The sequence below is a fragment of the Falco punctatus genome, assembly GCF_963210335.1.
Source record: "Falco punctatus genome assembly, chromosome: 9".
Taxonomy (NCBI): domain Eukaryota; kingdom Metazoa; phylum Chordata; class Aves; order Falconiformes; family Falconidae; genus Falco; species Falco punctatus.
This window is the reverse complement of record NC_137589.1, coordinates 38,215,268-38,236,698: the sequence shown is the minus strand read 5'-3', so window position 1 is coordinate 38,236,698 and position 21,431 is coordinate 38,215,268. Positions and strand designations below refer to the sequence as shown.

At 44.1% G+C, this 21,431-nt stretch overlaps 1 protein-coding gene across 2 annotated transcripts; it reads left to right on the top strand.

The window, feature by feature from the left end:
- Nucleotides 1-1,754: 1,754 nt before the first annotated feature.
- On the top strand, nucleotides 1,755-21,130 carry RGS10 (regulator of G protein signaling 10). 2 transcript variants are annotated; one of them, XM_080401270.1, is made up of 5 exons: nucleotides 1,755-1,936; nucleotides 7,847-7,965; nucleotides 9,437-9,523; nucleotides 16,280-16,423; nucleotides 20,712-21,130. In XM_080401270.1, exons 1-5 carry the CDS (start codon nucleotides 1,888-1,890, stop codon nucleotides 20,856-20,858), a joined length of 546 nt encoding a protein of 181 aa, XP_080257396.1. In that variant the 5' UTR covers nucleotides 1,755-1,887; the 3' UTR covers nucleotides 20,859-21,130. The 2 variants fall into 2 exon arrangements, with proteins under 2 accessions (XP_080257396.1, XP_080257397.1); XM_080401271.1 differs by lacking the exon at nucleotides 1,755-1,936 and adding an exon at nucleotides 3,003-3,160.
- The last annotated feature ends 301 nt before the right edge of the window (nucleotides 21,131-21,431 follow it).

Sequence of the window (21,431 nt, the reverse complement as noted above, 5' to 3'; positions counted from 1 at the left end):
CAGAGTGCATCTGTTCATATTGCCTGGCATGGCTGCTGTCTGGGGAACTTGTGTTTAACAGCCAAATGTTAACAAATGAATTTGTGGGTTACTTCAGCTTAATTTTTAACCTTTACCCTGTGAAATCAAGGAGACGTCAGTAAGAGTTGTGATGCAAGGTCAAAAAACCAACTTAACGTATAGATGCGGCATGTGGATGCTGGAACAGTATGAATAAAGTTGTAATTAAAGTTGCATGTGGCTATATACAGGTATTGCAGCTTATTGGTGGAAAAAGACGAAAAAAGCCTCAGCAAGTGAACCACGCCTGATTCACCTGGAAGGGAGATTGCCTCATGTCATTATGTCCTAACGAAGCGCTGACTCTTAAACAGGAGAGCAGAACACACAGAACAGGCATCGTGGTCAGCGACCCTGACAGGGTCCCAGAGCGCACATCTGCTTGGAAATGGCACGTGCAGCTGTTGAGCAGTTCCCCCAGCAGCACAGCAAACTTTTCTTCCTCCTTCCTCCCGTTTTTGTTGTTTTTTTGTTGGTTTTTTTTTTTTTTTTTTTTTTAATCCACACAAAGGGCCAAGAAATCTCTACCAGTGAACACAGCTTTTGGCCCTGGTACTGAAGGCAGAAGTCCAGTGGTGCGCAGGCCAGATCACTTCAGCTGGAAGGTATTGTGCTGCTGTTTATTTTGGAAACGCAGATGCAGTTTATTCTTGTGTTCAGTGTTCTGGTGTCATCAATTCCCAGGAAACAAGATCTTGGCCTCGTGCACATCAGTGAAAAACATCCATACATTTCTGCGAGACGGGGAGCCCATCCATGTTCCCTCAGCGAACAGAGCTAGCTGTAAACGTGTCGCTGTGTGTGCAGGATGGCATTTGCCTTCGGTGGGAGTAAAACCAGTGCTCACTTGTCTGCTAGCAGTGCTTTTGGGGACTTCTTAGGTGTTGGTGCTATTTCCCGTGGGATTTAAGCACTCATTGCTTCCCACTGCTGCTGTTCAGTGTTTCCTGAGATAATTGTCTGTGGACGGCTTACGATTTTTTCAGAATTACACAGTTTTCTCACGCTGGCTACAATGCTGCATATTTTTTTTAGGTATTCTAGTAAAAAGTTATTTCTGAAGGTGCAAATACCTGTGTTAAAGTTAGCTTTTCTTGTTGAGAAGTAATTTTCTGTGGCTGGGGAAGAGCAAAGGAGTCACTCCAACACAGGGAACTTGGCCCTTTCGGTAAGAAAGTACACCAGTTCCTGAAGGTGACTGTCGCGGGGGAGTGTTTTTGAGACCATTTTTGGTTCGTGCACCTGCTCGGCAGAGCCCGAGTGGGGCTGGTGGCCGAGTGCTGGGGGTAGAGAGCTGCCTGGGGTCCGGGGGGGCGAGGAGCCGGGATGGAGAGGGACGTGGGTGACCTGAGTATCGGTGCCCGGGGAAGGGAGGTGGCAGTGGCGATGACGGAGTGGAGCCCCTTAGGTCCGGCCGCGGAGGGCCTTGGGCTGGGAAAAGGGCAGCGCGGCGGGACCCGCCGTCGCCAAGTTTGCCGGTACCGTGGACATGCTGCTCCCCTCAGCCCGGGCTGCGGCGCGGGGAGGAGCGCGGAGGCGGCGGCCCCGGCCCTGCGCGCCCCGTCTCCGTGCGCGGGTCGCTGAGCCCGGCGGCCACCCCATCCCCCAGCGCGCCCCGGCCGGGCGGCCTCGCGGCGGGCGGGCGCCGCTTCCCCTCGCGGGCGGCGGGCGGGGCGCGGCGGGGGGCGGCCCGCGCGCGGCGGCGGGGCCGGGGAGCGCGGAGCGGGGCGGGCCGGGGCGGCGCGGGGCGCCTCCCGCAGGGGAGCGGGGAAGGCGCGGCCGCCCCCTCGGCTCCGGGCAGCGCGGGGCCGCGCGGCCGCCCCTGAGATGTTTAACCGGGCCGTCAGCCGGCTCAGCAGGAAGCGCCCGCCGTCAGGTAAGGGGTGGGGGGGTGCCCGCGGCCCCCAGCCCCGGCCGCTCCCGCCGGAGGAAGCGCCGCCGGCAGGGGAAGGGCTGCGCTTCATCTTCCCACTGAGCGCCGGGGAAGGAGAGCGGGGCCGAGCCCCCTCCCGGGGCGGAGGGCGGCGAGCGGGGCGGGGGGGCCTGGCCGGCAGCGCCTCTCCCGCCCTTTCGGCGGCCCCCGGCGCGGCCCCACCGGCTGAGGGGAGCGCGGAGCCCGCCCCGGCAGCGCCTGCCGCCCAGGTCCGTTACCTGGGCCGCGCCGGCTCCCTGGAGCCCGCGTCCGGCCGGGCTGGGCGGGCTGCAGCCCCCGCAGGGCGGTCCCGCCGCGCCGCGGAGCTGTCCCGCGGCTCTCCATGGCGGCGGGCGCGGCTGTGCCGGGCTGGCGGCGGGGCCTGCCGCCGGGGCGCTGCGGAGCCGGCCGTGCCCGTGGGGGAGCGCCGGGCTCCCCGCTCCGGCGGCCGCACGGAGGGGGGAGCCGGGCTCTGCCGGGGCTGACGCCTCGTCAGCCAGATCTTCACGGCGAGCTTCTGCCTGTCGCCGTTACCGGTAGCGAGGCGATAGCCCGGGACGGCAGTGCGCGGTTGTTCGAGCTCTAAAGGGGCTTTGAGGAGTTTGCCTTGGGAGGGAGCGCCTCAAACCGGAGCGGAGATCGCCACGGAGCGGCAAACGCAGGGCTTCGCCGTTCGCCCTGCAGCAGGCGCCGTAACGCCTTTGTGCTGTACGGGCACCCATGGCGCGCTCCCCGGTGCTCCGCGCCGGCCGGCTCAAAGCTGGGAACTTGCTAAAACAGTTGGAGTCGAAGTTACAAACTCAACCCCCCCGAAAACAACGCTCCGTTTTATAACATGCAATAAGAAGTTACAGTCTTTCTAAGAAAAGCCAAACGCTGTGTTTGTCTAGAGTTGTTTTTTTGTTGGTTTTGTTTTTTTTTTTCAAAGGGTCGTATGTCTGGCGAACACTTCCAGAGATGCTACAAAAGCGGAACGTCCCTTTAGTTTCCTTCCTTATAGTTAAAAGTGGAATCCAGTAGCCATCTGTTGGTAAGAGACAGACAAAAGAGGATGTTGAGGTTCATGCTTTGAACAACCAAAGCATGTGAAGGACAGCCTTTCTCTAGCGAAAAGGTCTACAATTCAGCTGCTACTAGGAAAAATTTGTTGTGCGAGGATCCATCCAGTGGCACATGGATACATGGAAAGTAAGGGAATTTTCCCTTTTCAGCTGCTTGCTTATGAAATTTCCCACTGTTTCATAACCTTGGATGTATTAATTCTGGACTGGTGATTGTTGCTGGACGGGCACTCTGGTGACGGTAGGAAAAGACAACGTATCTGGGTACTTTTAAAGTAATAATAAAGGTTTGTGGGTCGCAGTTTTTATGATCCAGGTGAAAAAGGGGAAAATGCAGGCGGTGCAATCAACAGTTCTTCGAGAAGAAATTGAGAAGGCTTTTCTTAACTTTGTTTATTAACATTTAAATACACAATAGGGAATATGCTGACTTGGTGCTTCTGTCATATGTGTGTGCCGGTTGTCTTTTGTTACAGAGTTTGTGAAAAGTGTGTGTGGGAAAGAGGCAGTTAGGTAGGCAATGCATTCAGCAGGATTTTTGTGAAGGCTGTGAGCCTGTGCTGTTTGATATGGTGCCACGTAGGCCACTGTATCAACAGTTTGAGAGTGACAGCAGCTTGGGAAACCGTTGCAGTGTGTAGCCCTTCTGGAAGGCAGACGGATTAGCATGTCTAACTCAATTAGCTGTGGCTGAGTCTCTAAAAGTTTGATGGGTTCCCACATTTTTTTTGTGCTCGTCGAAAGCAAGGGCCAAAACCATGAGTTTTGACCTGAGTTGTAAATTCGATGCTCTTGATGCTTTCTGTGGTTTCAGTCCAAGTGCTTGTTTGGAGAATGGCAAATATTTGCCATTTTTGATACCACACTTCAACTAATAATTACAGTGTTATTAGTGCTGCACTTACTGTTACATCTGTCGCTTACAAAGAGCCTTTATCCGCACTCTTAACGTGGCAGTGCTATTGTGTGATGGGGGAAGGCAGCTTCTGTAGGACTCTTCTCTGAAGTAATGCTCCAGCTAATATAAGTGCCTATTAGTTGGCTCCAAATACATTAATTTAGAGAAGTAGAGGCTTCTTCTCTAAATTAACGGTGCTGTTAAAATAAGCACTTAATCATTTGCTGTGCTTTTAGGAGCAGCTGGCCACTGCACATCATGTTAGCAGTTGTGTTATGGTCATATGCTCAGTGGAAGGTTTGCTTCAGCAGAGACTCTACAACTGTGCTCCGCAGTGAATCCGTTGTTGGCTTTCTCTGCCTCTTGGTTTCTGACCTGTATAAAAGATAGCAAGCACTCTCCTATGATATCAAGAAATGTAGTTAGCATATTTATCATCTGTTGTACATTCTCTGTGTTACTTTTAGAGAAATATTGGTGGAAGAACTGCCATTTTGTAATAATTTTTGATGCACAAAATTGTCTCCTGGTTTTCAGTAACAGAAAATGTCTGCCTTCCTCATTTAAATGATGATGCTGATGTATATGTTTTGGTTGGTAAACATTGGTATTGAGCTTGTTGTTTCCCAGTGTATCTTACATAAATTTTTGGCTAGATGATTTTAATAGGGGAAAGTTATCTTTATAAATAGCAAACAGAGATAAATAGGTTTCGGGAGGGTCATTCATGTAATTACATTTATTGCAGTATTGCTTCTAAAATAAATTGTTTCAGACTTTCATTAAATAGTACTTCAGCGGAAGTATAATTTTTAAGGTAATTCAGTAACACGTTATGAAATGTGCATGTGGGCATTATCTTCTTGAGTCATTTGTGGGGAAAACCTCTTTCCTATTTTAAGGTCTTAAAAAATCTAGAAATCTCACATCAAATCGGGTAAATAAAAACAGCATGTGGAGGTGGGGTCACTTTTGTATTAGAAAAAATATTTGTGATGGCATATTTGATGGGGTATAATAAAAATACCCAGTGGTTTTAATATCCCCGTAAACTTCAGGGTGTTTCTCGCTGTCATGTGTCACATGCAGCCTATTTACATTCTCACTGAAGGGGAGTGTTAATGTTTTATCGTGGTTGCAAAGGGATCCTGAGCACGGGGATGAATGGTCAGCCTGGAGGGAGAGAGCTTGATCAGTCCCATGCACACAGACCTGAGCTCTCCAGAGCTGTTGGCACAATCCCTGGCGTGGCTTTGGCCCCTGCCAGCTGTGTTGCCCCAGGCACAGCTGGCAGGGTGGTACCAGGCAGGTGATGTCCCCAGCAGCCTGTTTGGATGCAGTAACTGTGTTTTGGGGGGACTGCCCAGCACAAGAGCTGTGCTGCAGTACCTGATAGCAGGGTCCAGGAGTGTTCTCTGACCTTGTGTTGTTTATGTGCAGGCGGTCTGAGCGTCGGCCTCCACTGAGACACTGTGGCTGGTGTCCCCTGCCTCAGTGTGGACTGATGCTGGGAGCTGTAGCCTGGGCTGAGCTGGGATTGTGGTTGCTGGTGGCACCCACGCTGGCTCAGCAGAGCTGCCCAGCACCTGCAGCTTCCCATACCCTCTGTGCTGGGGAACAGCCAGCTCGAATAAAAGCGAGGCAAAGGGTAAATTAAAGGGTTGCATTGTACAAGCAATGGATGGGCAAGCCTCATCTCAGAATCACAGTACTCTTTGGGTTGCGGGGAGCTGGTTAAGTGAGGAAACAAATGACAGAGTTGTGTACCACAAGGTGTAGCAGAACAGGCATAAGAAGAAGTCATGTACATCCTCCCTTAGAAATAAAATCTCACTCCCATAAGTTCTGTGCTAAATCATATATTAAATAGGGGAATGGCCTGGTTCTTCAGGCTGTTAGCACCCGTACACACAGAGCTGCCATTCTGCAGCTCCTCAGAAAACAAGAGCTTCAGATAACAAAAGATTCAAGCTCCTCAGAGGCAATTGTGTTCTGCTTCAATGTACCTGGTTATTCCCACTTAAATCTCACAGATTTTAGTGAGGTTAGATGCTGAGATACTTTGAGTCAGGTTCCTAAAATAAATTTTGCAGGCAGTAATCAAGAATCACATCCTTTTGCATGAGGGGAGAGGAAACTGAGGCAGAGTTAACTCACTGTAGTCTTGTGTCATACATGAAGCCTGCAGTGTAGTGGTTTGGGGACAATCCTCAGGTTCTGACTCCTGACCTTTAACTAGCAGACTGTGTCTCACACAGAGCTGTAGCTATTCTTGCTGCTTTGGGGACCAATCTGTCACAGTGCTTACCCAACTTGGTTATCATCTTTGATCCTGGAAGGTTTAGTGCAGGTATGGAGTCATGCATTCATTGTGTAAGAAGTCTAAAGTTGGTGCTGTCACTGCACCACAGAGCGAGAGCAGGACAGACAACAGAGAGACAGGATTTACACATGAAAAATGTAGCCTGCAGTGACCCTTTGCTCGATCGTTTCAGAAACGTTCTTTTCTTTTACATCTGTATTTACCTGGGGCATAAGTGCAGATCTCTTGGTGGCTCCGTTACCTCTTTTCCAGCCTTGTAATTTCTCCTGTGTAAAAAAACCACTGCTATCAAGGGAGGAGATGTTAATTCATTTAAAACAGTGGTCCTTCTCACTGTTAGAAAAACAAATGGAATCGACAGGTTGCTACCAACCAAAACTCAACAGGCTTTGCTGTCGTGCCAATATTTTGTAGGGCTTTAGCCTTAGCATTTATCATTCTAGCTACCAGCTGAAAAGGGCATCTGCATAGATATCTGCATAGATAGTTTTTTCAGATACTTGCTGAGGTTTAGTTTCATGGTGGAGGAAAAAGGGTTTTTTTGACGGAACTTAAGCAGAAGTTACTAAGATCCATATTTCAAATAAGTTGATAGGGAGAAATGAAGGAGTTATAAAAATAAATAGAAACTGTACTGTTTACAGTAAGAGTTTTGTGCACCTTTCCAGTGTGTGGAAAGCTCTTAGCCTGACTTCTGATGGCCTGCATTCCTGCTGTCTTCTCTGGGCATTTTGTGTGTGAGAGGAAGGGACGCCAAGTGCTTTATGTCTGTTTCAGAGTTTTTCAGATCAGCAGTGAAATTCCTGGAGTCTTCCCAAGTAATAGGTTTTCTGATGAGTAGCCAGCAAACAATTTTTTTGGCATCACCAGCCTTGGATGTAACGTACTTGTCCCTGGGATAAAAACATTCAAAAATGTATACCATCTCTCCTGTTTGTGAGAAGGCTGGCTGGCAGATAAGATGTGGGTACAGTCCAGTACACCTTATAAAAGCAGGACTTTGGCAGACTTGAAAACAAACAAGCAAACAGAAAAAACACCCAAATACCACTTACCCAATAACAGGTTGACTCAGCTGGAATGAGGCTCTTCTGCCAGCTGTCTTTCCTCCCGTTAGACTAGGTTAACATTTTGGACTTGTTCTGCTAAACAAAACATTATTTTTCTTTCTCTCTTTGCTTTTTCCCAACCTCCAGTGGTGATTCCTTTCTTAAAAATAAATTTCATGTGTGTGACTGACCAGGATTTGCTTTCTAGAAGCCAATGTCGCCGACAGTGTCAGAAAAAAAGGCAAATGGTCCTTTTACTACACAGGCTGCGGTCATTGTGTTCCACATGCAAAAGGTGCTTGAACTCCTATAAAACAGCGACGGTGCCTGCTTACATGCTCATGAATTATATAACTGCAAGGCATTTTTGCCTCCTTGCAGGCAAAGCACAATTCAAGTATGTGTGTGTGTTTATTTTCAATTTTATGGTGTTTCCTTTAAAGAGAGCAGCTGTAATCCAAGGATGCAGAGGGCAGTGGGGAAGAAATGCATGTGAAATTCATCACTTCTAACTAATATGGCTTTTTTTTCATTTTTTTCCAGAGATAAATGACAGTGAGGGTCACCCAAGCAGCAGCCACCAAACCTTGAAAGGAACCTCAAAATGGGCTACATCACTGGAGAACCTCCTTGAAGATCCAGAAGGAGTGAAACGATTTAGGGTTGCTATATTAACTATGGATATTTTTATAAAGCGAAATTAGCATTTAAAGCTGAATGAGTCGCAGCATGAATGATGCTGCTGTGGCAGTGCTGTAGGCACATAGGCGTGCATCCTTCTAGATACGTACCCTGAGCAGAGGTGGCAGAACTGGAGCTGTGGCATTTGCTGAGCTTCTGAAGTAGTGCCTTTTGCCTTCTACCACTGCAGCTTGCTCTCGTAAGGCAGATGGAAGACTTTTGGTTGCATTTTTCTAATCGGATCTATCAGCTGTTGCAAGGATTAAGTTACTGTTGGATAAACTACAGTCCTTGAGCCGCTGGTCTCTCTTGCCAAGCATTATTTATCACTGAGGACTGATCCTGCACTCTTTATTCTCATACATTGTCCTTACTTAAACAGTGAGTTACCACTAACGGCTCCTGAGCCCCATAACTGCATGTGGCTCTTATTCTGTGTTGCAGCAGCTGTACTGAAAATAATTCCCTTTAAGTTTACTACAGAGTGTGGGCTTGTGCAGCTCAAAATGCAGGCTTGAGGCTTAATTAGGTGAGGGTGGCGAATTTGTTTTTTCAAGGCAAAGCTTTCTTGCCATATTAGCTGTAGGAATGGGAACTACCTACTTGAGTATGGTTTTGCTATACCGAGCACTGATAAAATACCCTGGGATAAAATGGTTTCCTGCCAGACTGGTTGGAAATGTGATGTACATTAGAATTACAAAACACTGTGATTTAGAATATTTTAGAAAAAAAATCTTGGTGCTATATAATTCTTGGCGTTACTTAGTCTCTATTTTCTAACACTTTTAAGAAAACTGATGATCTCAGAGCTGTAAATATTTCGGTTTTTACATTTTAAAAAGAAATTTTAAAAAGAAACATTTTTCCCCATTTTAAAACACGCCTCACTTTTGGAGGAATGTGCTTTGTTTAAACACTGTCTAGAGAACTCAAATACATCTTCTGCTTTAGTTTGCTGAAGTGAATTTATTGCCAATGACAATCATGTTTAGGAATTTTTATTTGTAGAGATTTTACTCAAAAAAAACCCAGAAAGATACTAAATGAGAATCTAAAGTGATCTGTGACTCTTATTAGAATAGTCATTATACTCACCTGCTAATTAATTCATGTATTTTTGGATTTTCCTTTGAGTAATGACCATAACATTGCTTCAGTTATTTAGGGGAGACTGAAGAATCCCTTTTTGTTGGTTACTGATATGCTCTGAGATTAAATGTGGCTCATCATTCTCCTGGAATGTGCTTTCAAAGTGCTGAATATCTGATCATTTGTGTCTTGGTAGTGTGCAGATGCACTAATGCAGTAGTTCTGTTACACTGTATTATGTAAATACACCCTGGTAAAGCTAGCTGTAGGCAGCTTCTAGTTTTAATGGCTATAGTAGGAAGAGAGAAAAACAACTGAGAAATTGGATCCTAAGTTTTGTTTGTTTTCTCTCTTCCCTAGGAGTTTTTAAAGAAAGAATTTAGTGAAGAAAATGTTTTGTTCTGGCTAGCATGTGAAGAATTTAAGAAAACACAGGGAAAAAAACAGGTATGTTTCTGAAATGAATTTTACTTTTCAACAAAGGTTCCGTAGCAGAGCTGGAGCTATAACGTTTCTGTTGTATAACATGCTTCATGTGGGTGCAAATAAATATATTTGAAGGAATTGTGCTGAAATCATTGTGGTGGAATTGTTTGGAAACAAAGCTGGTTTTATTTCGAATCAAAACAAAATGCTGAAATTGATGTTTCTCATGTTTTGAAAACTGAAATTTTGTTGTTGCTTGGCAATAGCAAAAGCTTTAATTCAGTGATATTGCACCATCTTGCTTGAAAATATAAAGATATTTAATTCAGGACTTTTTTTTAAAGCATAGAAAATTCATTACATGAGAATATATACCATTATAATATTTTAGCAGGACATAAAAATAACAAACAGCGCAAACAAAATGTTTTATGATGCCAAAAAGAAAAGTTTTGCCTTATCACATTACAAGTTGCAAAACAAAAGAAATTGAAGATCCATTTAGACATTTCCATTTAAGTATTTATTCAAATTGATACCTACAGATCATTTTCATTTTCATGAAAGCTATAATTATCTAGTAGAAAATACTCTATTGGAAATTTTTCAGTCAGCTACATCAATTGAATTTTTTTCACTGCTTGAATCTTGGTCTGTGTTTAGACCCACCAGGAACACAGGATCCACTTTCACAATTAGGGTTTGAAGCCTATAGAGTCAGGCCTAAAATATGTACCGTGTGTTGTTTGCTTCTTTCTGGAAAAGGTTTTGTAATTTTTTTTTCTTTTTCTTTTTTTTTGAGAAATTCCAAATTTATTTAATCTTTGAGATGAGGATTCCGTGAACATGAAATGAAGTTGTTTCAAAACTCCAACTGAGCATCGCTGTCCTTGAGAGTCAGACTCCTAAATCCCATAAGCTTTTTTTGAAATCCCACCTTTACGCTTTTCACGTGTCTGCAGCTCTTGTTGCCAAAGGGAGCATTTTAGAAGGCAATGGATACAAATGTACAGCCCCTTTTGCAATCTTCTGGCCAAAGTAGAGTACCATGAGCAGGTGAGGCTGAGAAAATGCCAGTTAAACCTGGTTCAAATGGGACCATACATGCTTTTAGTAACGTCATAAATGTCAAGGAATAGGAATCAGGTGGCAGAACTGTGCTACTAGGGGAATTACAGAGTGCAGGCATAAGAGAGCTGTATCCAGACTGCAGGATTCCTCTCTTAAGTTCAGTCAATATTGTCAGCTAAAACTGTTTCCAGCAGGTTTTCAACAAAAAATTTCCCTGGATTTTCAACAAAACATATTTTTGAGGAGGGGGGAGGGAGGAGTCTACTTTCTGTAAATATTCTATATTTTGCACTGAAAAAGCATTCCCCTTAAAACAATTTGCTTGTTTCAGTTGTGAATATTTTTGTATATTGATAGATCCATAAAAAAAAGAAGACAAGTATTTGCAAGAAGAGGAAAGTGTTCAATTTGACTGTGCGCTTTGTAATATTTAGCAGTATTTCAGCTTTGTGTATTTCACTGCTTCCCTTCCTCGTTAAGGTCCACAGATGCAGATAGTCTTCAGAAAAGAATAACTAATCAGGCTATTTTTCTGTAAGATGTAAGGAGAAAGAGAAAGGAAGTAAATGATATGGGATAAAAGAGAGAACTGTGCTGGATGCCACTATGATGGCAGCAGTGTCAGTAGGTAGAGTGGGGCTGGGAGTCATCCTCTCCCCTTGCCTGTAAGGGAATGTTTCAGCTGCCGCCTGTCTGGGTTGCACTGGAAGCCAACCTCCTGCCTGGGCAAATGTGGTACCGTCGCTCCCACTGACCTGGCTCTGCTTCGGCACAAGCTGCAGATCTCATTATTATCATTTTGTGACAAAGCATTTCCTCTCTTTTGTCCCCAGATGTCCATGCAGCGTCTTGGCTGCTGTGTTCAGTATGATGGGCTGGGGATCTAGGTGTTCTTGATCTCTCTACTCCGTTACAAACATTTGCTTTCTGAGGTGGTGAAGTAGAGGCCGGCATAACAGTCCATGACCAAATAGGAAGAACCCTTTGCTTTGTACAAGGCAGATATTTTTCCTTTGTACCCTGTACAGTGTCCTTGCGAGGGGGTATGTAGCCTTTTCTTGATACCCCTTGGACAGGTATCAAACTGCATTTTGAAATGGAAATGAAAGTGGAAAATCCTTCTGTAAGGTCCCACATTTGCAGTGGGATAATAACTGTATTTTCCCTTCCTAAATAATTTCCATCTTTTTAGCTATTTTAGGATTGCACATGCTAGTACAGGAAATGGTAAACTGATGTATAGAGATAGTAACTTAGTGAATTCTTGAATGAATTGCCAAATGAATGGACAGAGACTTAAGTTTAGCTAAATTACGCAGTACCAATCATTACACAGTATGGTCAATCTGGAATCTACTACTGCCAAAGCTGTTATGGCTGGCTAGAATAAATGTGCTTTAGAATGACACAGACTTAGAGTTAGAGCTACTGCTTATGGATGGATTTGTTTAGATCATTTACAAAGCCAGAAAAAGCACTAAACCCAGAAATCTTTCCAGTGTTTATGATAGCATGAAGCACGAATTTGTCTTCTGAAAGTGACTCTTGCAGAAATCATTTTGTATCTAATGTGAGCAAAGTATTCTAAAACCAACTTTTTACTTGTTTTATAACCTGCTTCTCATTAAAACTGGTTTACCACAGAAACCAGCTCACAGATACTTAGACATCTGGTCAGATGAAGCCGATTTCAATTTAACCTGGATTGAATGGGATTTTTGTTTTCTGTTTTTTAAAGTATAAGATAAATGTTTTGTTACTTGATGTGAGAGTGTTAGCATGGAGTTTTTCTTGGTTGGTTTAAACTTGCACAAAAGTCACCACACCTGGCCAGTGGATTAAGTATTCATTGTGTCTAGTGTTATTGTCATCCCTTCGATGTCAGCCCGGAGCAGTGTTTGGTTTTGTACAGGCTGTTGTACCGTCCGTCGTCAGAGTGGTTGGCTCACTAAATGTTCTGCCCTTCCCTCATGTCCCTTCTGGTCTTTGCAGGTAGGTGCAGGCTCGCTCTGCGGCTTTCTGTTGGCTGCAAACTGTCTCACTGCCTTAGTGCCATTCTAAGAAAATATCCTGGGCCCTTCCTCAAGACTTACTAAATTCGGTTCAGTTGTTACTCTAACCACAGTCACGTGGGCTCAGCCTAGAAGCTGACTTATATCAAGCCAACACAGGCAGATCTTGCAAGATGCCGTGCAGATACATCTTCTCTGTCCCCTTCCTCTTGAATGTGAGCCGCTGTGTGGCCAGGATTGCTAGATCACCGGACTGGAGGGAGGGCTGGCAAGGATCAGCCCGGCTCTTCTTGGCTGTTGTGTTGGCTTTAGACTAGTGGTGAGGATGCTTAGTCAGGAGAAGGCAGAAATGGAATTCAGACCAGACTGCTCTGTGAGATTGTATTTGTTTTCCTGTTTGGGTGGGCTATACAAAATGCAGGCGTGTTTCAGGGAGCAGGGGAGGTTTTCAGCATCTGCGGAGCTGGGCAGCAAGCAGACTGAAATACTTGGGCTAGGCAGATTTTAGATGGGCTGAATTCAGCCTATCTTCTTGCAGCAGAAAAGCACAAATTCCTCCCCTCAACTCAAGACACATCTCTGCAGTTAAAGAAAAAAAAAAAGGATATTCCTTTAAAATTGAAGTTAAAATAGAAAAGTGATTTTTAGCAAAGACTGAGGAAGGAATTAGGTCAAGTCCACTTGTAGCAGTGATCTCTTCTGCCACCCATATGGTTCTCATCTTAGGACACATTTAATTATTGAAATGGGAGTGGTGGGGATAAGTGAATAAAATTGAACTTTAAATATTTTATTGGAGTTAGTCATATGCTGTTGCATTTGTGACTGTCAATGAAATAAACATGTCCATTGCGCTACTTCCCAAGGGTTAAATGTTTCTTCTCTTGCAGCTTGTAAATTATGGATTGTAACAAATGCTTCAAACAATAGGAAATCTTTTCAGCTTTTGCTAAAACCCACCAAAATGCCTGTGTTGAGAAGTTTTGTAGAGGACAATTTCAGAACAAAGTGTACCTATTCAAGAGTTTCTTCTGCCACTTCCTATGTGGAATGTGGCAATGGTTAAGCAGGACTGGGTAATGCTGCACAGCTGCTAACTGCTGGAGCTTGTTCTGATGAGCATCTGGGACTTCCATTCACCTCATTTGGGAACCACGCGTGCTTGAGAGCTGAATTTGACCTTAGGAAAGGAAGTGGGAAAAAATACTGTATCCACTTGAAATAGTGCGGGGGGTTTCTGTAGACAGAACTTTGTTCTTCAAATGGGAATTTGGCACGGATGCTGGGGTGAGCACACAGATGTAAGTGAAAAGTGCCAGAAATCCTTTAATAACCACCTGTGAACAAGGTCCCAGTTTAAGTGTTGTTTAAATTCCAGAGTAGAGTCCCCTGTGCTGAGGCATTAGTTTCAGGCTGACGCAGAACAAAGAATGCCACCCACTGAGTGGGGAACATCGCTGTCTCCTCTGCTTGAACCAGCTCTCCCTGAATGTCATTTGGGGATGTATAAACATACTGGCAACTTTAACCGTACTGTCTTCTCTTTGGGTTTTTTTTTGTTTTTTGGGTTTTTTTTTTTAAATGTAGTTAAACTGATGTTCTGCCACTAAAGCACAGACTTAGCGTAACAGTTATTCCCCGTGCAGCAGAACCTGTGAAGTTTAGCAGTGCATTGCCATATTTCCCCATTACTATAAAGTCAGGTCCCCTGTGTCTCTCCAATGACCCCCTCCTCCCTACCACAGCTCTTTCACTTCCTTTCTTTGTCATTCTTCCCCACAAAATCCAGAGATCCTCCCCATTTCACCAACCTCCCACACAATCCTCTTGTTCCTCTACCGTGTTCTTTAAACTTCCTCACAGTACTTCTAGTTTTGTGTTTCCCCTCAGGCCTTCCTCTACTCATTCTCTACAGTGCCCAGCTTGCTCCTGTTTTCCATGGGCGAACAGCATCTTGTGGCTGACAAGGAGCTATGTGTGCGTTGATTAGCTAGCAGTTCAAGTACATAACTTTTGGTCATATACTGCAGCTTTTCCCTTGGTGCATGTGCTGCTGTTCCTCTCCCTTTCCTTTCTCTTGCTGCTCTTTTCCATTGAATCAATAGGAGGGTAATTATTTCTCAGTCCTTTGCCCGTCTCTTAAATATGGTTGAAATTGGACAGCAGGTTCAAAAGTTATTTAGGTAGGACTGAGTCAGTACAATCACTTGTGCTTGCTTGTATGCAATAATAGCTAAAGGTACCTTTACTCTGCATTAGGGTATTAACTTTACTAGTTAAAGCAGTCGCAACTCCGATTGATTGGATTAATTGCTCATTTAGAACAGACGTGGCTGACCTGGTCCTCCCTGGCCTGTGAAACTGGAAAGACTGGAAAATGTTAAAAACACTTCATTGTGACCTAATGCACCTGACACATGACCTCTCAGGTGAATAATCTGGTTTAAAAAGGAATACTCCTGAAAAATGTGTGTCCCCTTCAGCAGTGAGAGTTAACTCTTTACGTCTTGTGAATTGTCAAACATGTGTAGCTTTTCTTCTAATTATCCCCAAATGTTGATTCTCAGCTGTAAAACATGAAAGAAATTCTGTGACTCCTTCATGGACAAGGATTTAAATGCTTCCTTCTTCAGGCTCGCTTCCCATCAAAGACACAGCCCTTGAGTTGGTGCTGATCTGGACATGCGGTTGCTCATTAGATGTGCAGTGGGGAGCACTGATGAGTACCCATGTCCTGGGATCGTACAGTGCCTGCTGCTGCATGGGCTTTGCTTTCGGTGTGCAGAATGCAGATTGCAGGAGGGAGGCTTGCCTCCTGCCTGGCTTGTCTTTCTTCTCCCCCACTGGCATCCTCTTATCCAACCTTCTGGTCAAGGGGGAGCTTGCATTGAATTTCTGAGATTGTGACCACTCATTTACTGCTTTGAAGCCTAAAGATGCTGGGCTGGGTCAAAACGTTATCACTGTTACTGATTTATCAAGAGAAGAACACTGAAGCACGATTGCTGAAATCAGGGCAAAAGCTAACAAACAGCTTAATGCAAGTCACACCTACCCTTATTTATTAGCCTTCAGAGGCTCCTGAGAGTCTTATTTTTACTATTAGCAAAGTTGTTGGGTTTTTTAATCATCTAGTCAGTGTTGCACGTGAGCTGCACTGAGGTAAAAACATAGTTAGGACAAAGCATGCAGTATGACGAGGTTATCTAGCAGTAGTATGGATTACGTGCTAACTTTGCTTGGTTTTGCCTTGCAGTAAGACTAAGTTTTCACAGTGCTTTTTCCTCTGGGTTCCTTGCACATAGTGATTATCTGTTAGTAAAAATAGCCTTCTAAATAGTAAAGACAAAGCCCAGTTGATGATTCTGAGCAGTTTTACACTGGATACTCAGATTCAAACATTGCAACCTACTGTTTAACCAAAGTGCTGAGTACTGATAGCTTCCACTAATGTTGCCAGTTCAGGAGTTGGCCTACAGAGATGTTTTTCCTCCAGTACAAATGAGGGTACGCAAATAAGCTAACTGATATATACTTGTTTTGTTACTTTTCATTTTTAATTCAGACTAATTTTTGGTTTTAGAATGTGAACCTGAAAAACCCGGTGACCTAGAGCAGTCTCCAACAAAACATAGCAAATACAGAGAATATTCCCACAGCAAATAATTCTTTAAATAAATATGTCCTTTTGCAGATGCAAGAAAAAGCTAAAGAAATATATATGACTTTCCTGTCCAGTAAAGCTTCCTCCCAAGTCAATGTGGAAGGGCAGTCCCGTTTGAATGAGACCATTTTGGAGACACCTCACCCTCTCATGTTTCAGAAGCTCCAGGACCAGGTAAAATTATTTTCTGCAAGAACAGTTTCTTTGGGTTTTATCTGCTTTTAATGGACTCTGCTTTCTAAGCACAAGCTAGTGTAGGGAAGTTGAGAATCTGCCTGCTGTGGTATGGAGGGAACAGGTAAGCACAGAGCTGGGTTGCTTCCATGTTTGGGATATTAGTGCAGCTGCTCTGAGGGTGGATGCACCATACCCCAGGTTCTTGGCCCTGTCTAACTAGCGCCAATTAGTTAAAAGACTCAACACAACTATGCTAATTCCTAGTGCAGGACTTTCCTGGTAAATGGGATGAAGTTTTCTCCTGGGTTCCTCTGCCAGTAGCTTGAGAATCACCCAGCTGACTAACTTTGTGCCTACGTTTTCCTGTGTATTCACTTGCACTGAGTCATTGCTGATGTTTGTTTCCGTAGTTGCCACTGGTTTCCTTGAGAGCTCAAGATTCTTCACTTTGTTTTGTTTTGGTATTTGTATTGATTTAAATATAATGCAATTTTCTGAAAAGCTTCCACTTCTGTAGCCCACAAAACTCGAAAGAGGAGTTAGTATCTGCTTTGCCTTTTTCTGTAGAACTTGGGAGGTCTGGCAGAAATTAGATGACATTTTGCAGGCATGTCTTTTGGTGGTAAATTTTCTTGATATTTAGCTTATTTTGAAGCATAAGTTACCAAGTGAGTCATTCTTATCTGCAGCTTTCCAGCACTTGTAGTCTGTACTATTTTTAATTTCTGCACCATCCTCAGGACTACCTGTATTTTCCATTTGGGTCTTTTGTGGAGATTTAAATAGTGTTTTCAACCCATTTCACATCAGGCATTGAATATGTTACTTGCACAGCGACTGGGTCAGTTGAAGTGGTCTGAGAAGCAAAGGCTCTGCTGTCTTTCAAGCAGATTCTAAGTCATTAGCAGTGGAAATGTCTGAAACCCAGTTTCCATGTGAAGAAGCAAAGTTTTTCGTGGAAGAACTTCTGACTTGGGGGAGGGGAAAGAAAATTTTCTGGTAAATCTAAGCGGTGCAGTTCAGGGTGGGTGAAGCTAGAGAGACTACTGAAGTTAAAAGGTTTTGCGGTTTTGCAAGCGAGTACGCACATGAACAGCATGGGAATAGTAATACTTGAACTGGAAACATGCTAGATCAGGGGTAGAGGAATCCCACTGGTGTGGGAAGAAAGTCTGTGAACTTTTAAAACCAAATGCAGAGCATTTATGGGTTGTTGCAGGTTTCCACTGCTTGAAGCTTCTGTTTATTGCTGTTAGATAATAGTTCAGGAAGAGTTATGGTTTTCTCTAGTTTTTCATCCTTATAAAGTTATGATGAGTGGTATAATTCGTTCTCTAAAGAACAGTGTTAACTACTGCTGGCACTGTGTGTCTGAAGTATAAAAAGGCAGAGCTTGAAAGCCAGTCTGGTCTATGGCATTGCTGGTAACTAGCATTTCAGTTCTCTAGAGACCTACTGATTTAAATGGGGCTGCTTGTGGGGTGTGTTTTTGTGCTCATGGGATGGCCTTAAATAAGTAACTTGGAGGCAGTTGTTCATGCTAAACAAAGAAATGGTGTTAGAGCGGGTCTTAGAAATCTCTAGATTTCCAAATATTTACAGGGTAAATGTTCCTGCTCCACAGAGGTGATGAGAGGAGGGAAAAAGAGAATTCTGCTTTTGCACATGATTATAAAATCTTTCTGTTCTGTGCATTTGGCTGATCAGACTCCAGAAGATTTTGATTTTACAGAGCTCTTTCTCTCTGGGAGATGCTTTAAATAATACCAGGAGCAAGAGGGGTCTAAGTTCTTAACACTGACTTATGAAGTTTTAACAAGCAATGTCTTCTTTGCTTTTTTTTTTTCCCCTTGAGTTGGTTGGATAAATTTCATTATATTGTAGCGAGCCAGTGCCAGGAGGTGTAATTTAACTTTGTTTAACTGCATTGATTTGGGTCTACACTGAGAGAGCATTTTGGGAATTTTAGTCTTCCAATATGTAGCTTATAAAGCAAGGTTTCCACTGTTTTAAATGTGAACTTAAATACTTAAGAATGTAAACGAACAATGGTTAGTAACATGCTTCATATAATTTACTTGCAATGGAGATATTTCAGCAAACGCACAGACAAGAACACTGAAGTTTTGTGTGTTTGCCTTTATCTGTCCAGGTTCCTTGAGGATGTGAAATGAAAAAGCAGTTTGAGATTTTTATTTTTTTTTACCCCTAACAAACAGTTTTGTTACGTGTTTGCACTATCAGTTAGAAACAAGGCATGTAAAGGTAAAGCTCTAGTAATCCACACATGCAGGTCAGAATCCAGAAACTCGTCTTGGAAATTTAGTTACTCTGAGTACCATAAAATGTAATCAGTCATGAAGCATGACTCAGAGAGCCTCTGCCAGTGAAATAATAGGCAGAGGGTGATGTAGGCTTTGGTTTTGCCTCAATTATAGTTTTGAGGTTTACTTTTTTCCTTCCCCTCTGTTTTGAGACCAAGCAAAATATAGTTCTGACCTTGACACCTGAACAGATTCCAGGCTCCTCTCCCAAGCCATTTTGTTTTCAGAAAACTCCAAGTGAGTTCTAGATTTTTTGTCTTAAATGGGTATAAATAGAAGAGAAAGCAGTTACGTCGAGGAATAAGCCTAAACTCAAGCCCTGGGAGAGAAAAGCTATACTCGGTGCTGATGTTGTTCTTCCATGCTAGCTGTATACTGGCTATGAGAAAAAGGGCAGGTCTTGGGCCAGCGAAAAGCCTAATTGAATCCATCACGAATTTTAAACCACATTTTAACTGGCAAGTTACACCTGTACCCGATCAGCTCTTTGAGGCAGGAACCTGCAACTTATCTGATATTGCCCAAGACCAGTCTTGGCATTTGGTTGTGTAGTAGTCTAAAAAGGATCGGAAAATTGGCAGAAGTTTAAGAAACATTGATTAAACCAGTTATTTCAGTCTGGATTCAGTTTGCAGTTTCAGTATTTGTGTAAATTATTTAGAGGCTTTTCTTAATTACTGTACCAGCACAGGCTGGGGCTGGCCTGCTGGGGGGCAGCTCTGCGGGGACGGGACTGGGGGTTCTGAGGGGCAGCAAGTTGCCCGTGAGCCAGCAGTGGCCCTGTGGCCAAGGAGGCCAGTGGGACCCTGGGGGGCATGAGGAAGAACATGGCCAGCAGGTGGAGGGAGGTGATCCTCCCCCTCTGCTCTGCCCTGCTGAGGCCGCCCCTGGAGTGCTGGGTCCATACTGGGCTCCCCAGTTCGGGAGAGGCGGGGAACTGCTGGGGAGGGGCCAGCGGAGGGTACCAAGATGGTGAGGGGACTGGAGCATCCCCCGTATGAGGAAAGGCTGAGGGGCTGGGGCTGCTTAGCCTGGAGAAGAGAAGGCTGAGGGGAGCTCGTCGATGCCTACAAACATCTCCAGGGCGAGTGCCAAGAGGACGGGGCCAGGCTCCTTTCAGTGGTGCCCAGTGACGGGACAAGGGGCCACGGGCACAGACTGCAGCACAAGAAGTTCTTTCTGAACATGAGGAAGAACAGCTTTACCTGGAGGGTGACGGAGCACTGGCAGAGGCTGCCCAGGGAGGCTGGGGAGTCTCCTTCTCTGGAGACATTCAAAACCCGCCTGGACACGACTCTGTGCAACCTGCTCAAGGTGAGCCTGCTTTAGCAGGGGTTGGACTAGATGAGCTCCAGAGGTGCCTTCCAACCCCAGCCACTCTGTGATGCTGTGATCCAGATGCTCTGCCTTTATAGTGAGCTATTCTGTAATGTATAAGAGTAACTGCAGTCAGAAAGGTGCCTAAAAGGTACCTCTTCTTCAGCTCTGCTTTGTCCCTCTGAGTATCTTCCAATCACCCTGCCAGAAGGATACCCTCACTAGGTTTTACTGCTGGTGGCTCTGCAGGCCTGAGGCTGCTGTGGCAGGGGACCAGGTAATGTCTTGGCTTGTCCACATGTGCAGTTACCTGATCATCAGATGTAAAATCCTATGTATTGACCATGGTATATCACCTCCCACCTTCAGTATTAGGTTTTCACAATTAGCTGTTGTGAAAACCATCATCTGATTCTTAAACTATTAAAGACATTATTGCAAAACAGTGGCCATGGAACCTACAATATTGTTTGCTACATTCAGCCCTTTTTGAGAGTTTGAAGTGTATTTTAATGTCATGCTTTTTAGTAATGCTTTAGTCCTAACAGAACAAAAATACCTTATAATTCATATACTATCCTTCTCATTTAAAATCTAGTTTTACTTAGGTCATTGTTTTTATCTTTATTTCCACCTCTTACCAGATATTCAACCTCATGAAATACGACAGCTACAGCCGCTTCTTAAAATCAGACATATTCCTAAACCATAAGAAGTGCGAGGAGCAAGAGGAGAATTCACCAGAGGCTCAGACCGCAGCTAAAAGAGCATCAAGAATTTACAACACATGATACAATTAATCTCTTCAGGAGAGCCAGTACAATAACTAAATTACACTCAGGAACAGTCTAGGTTTATAGCAGTTGCATTTAGGGCTTGAAAAGCTCAGAACCTTTTTAGGAGATACTTACCTTAATTGCTTGAATGACTAATTGTTTTTGCATGATAGCTAATAACCAAACACCCATGGGAAGACTGTTTCCTCGCTAAAAGGCTGAGGTATTCCTCCATAGCATGAATTGCATTTCATATTTTACAAATTAAAATGCTTTCAGGTTTTGTATTTTCTTTTGTGAGGCGTCATGATGATGAGAAATGGGAGATAGGGTGGTCGGTTTTTTATTTTTGCCTTATAATTTTTATTTGTGACTGGCTTTTATGTTCTGAACTGCTGGGAGAAGCTGCTGAGGAGTACATTACACGTTACTTTGTGGATGAGTCATTCATAGCAAACTTAATCATGAACGGACAGTGTCTTTCAGGGTTCAGCTCAATAGAATCCGATCCCTTCCTATCTAACGTTGTTCTTTCAAGGTGATAATGTGTTTTGCTTTGCCTTTATTGTTGAATCACAATGCTTGTCT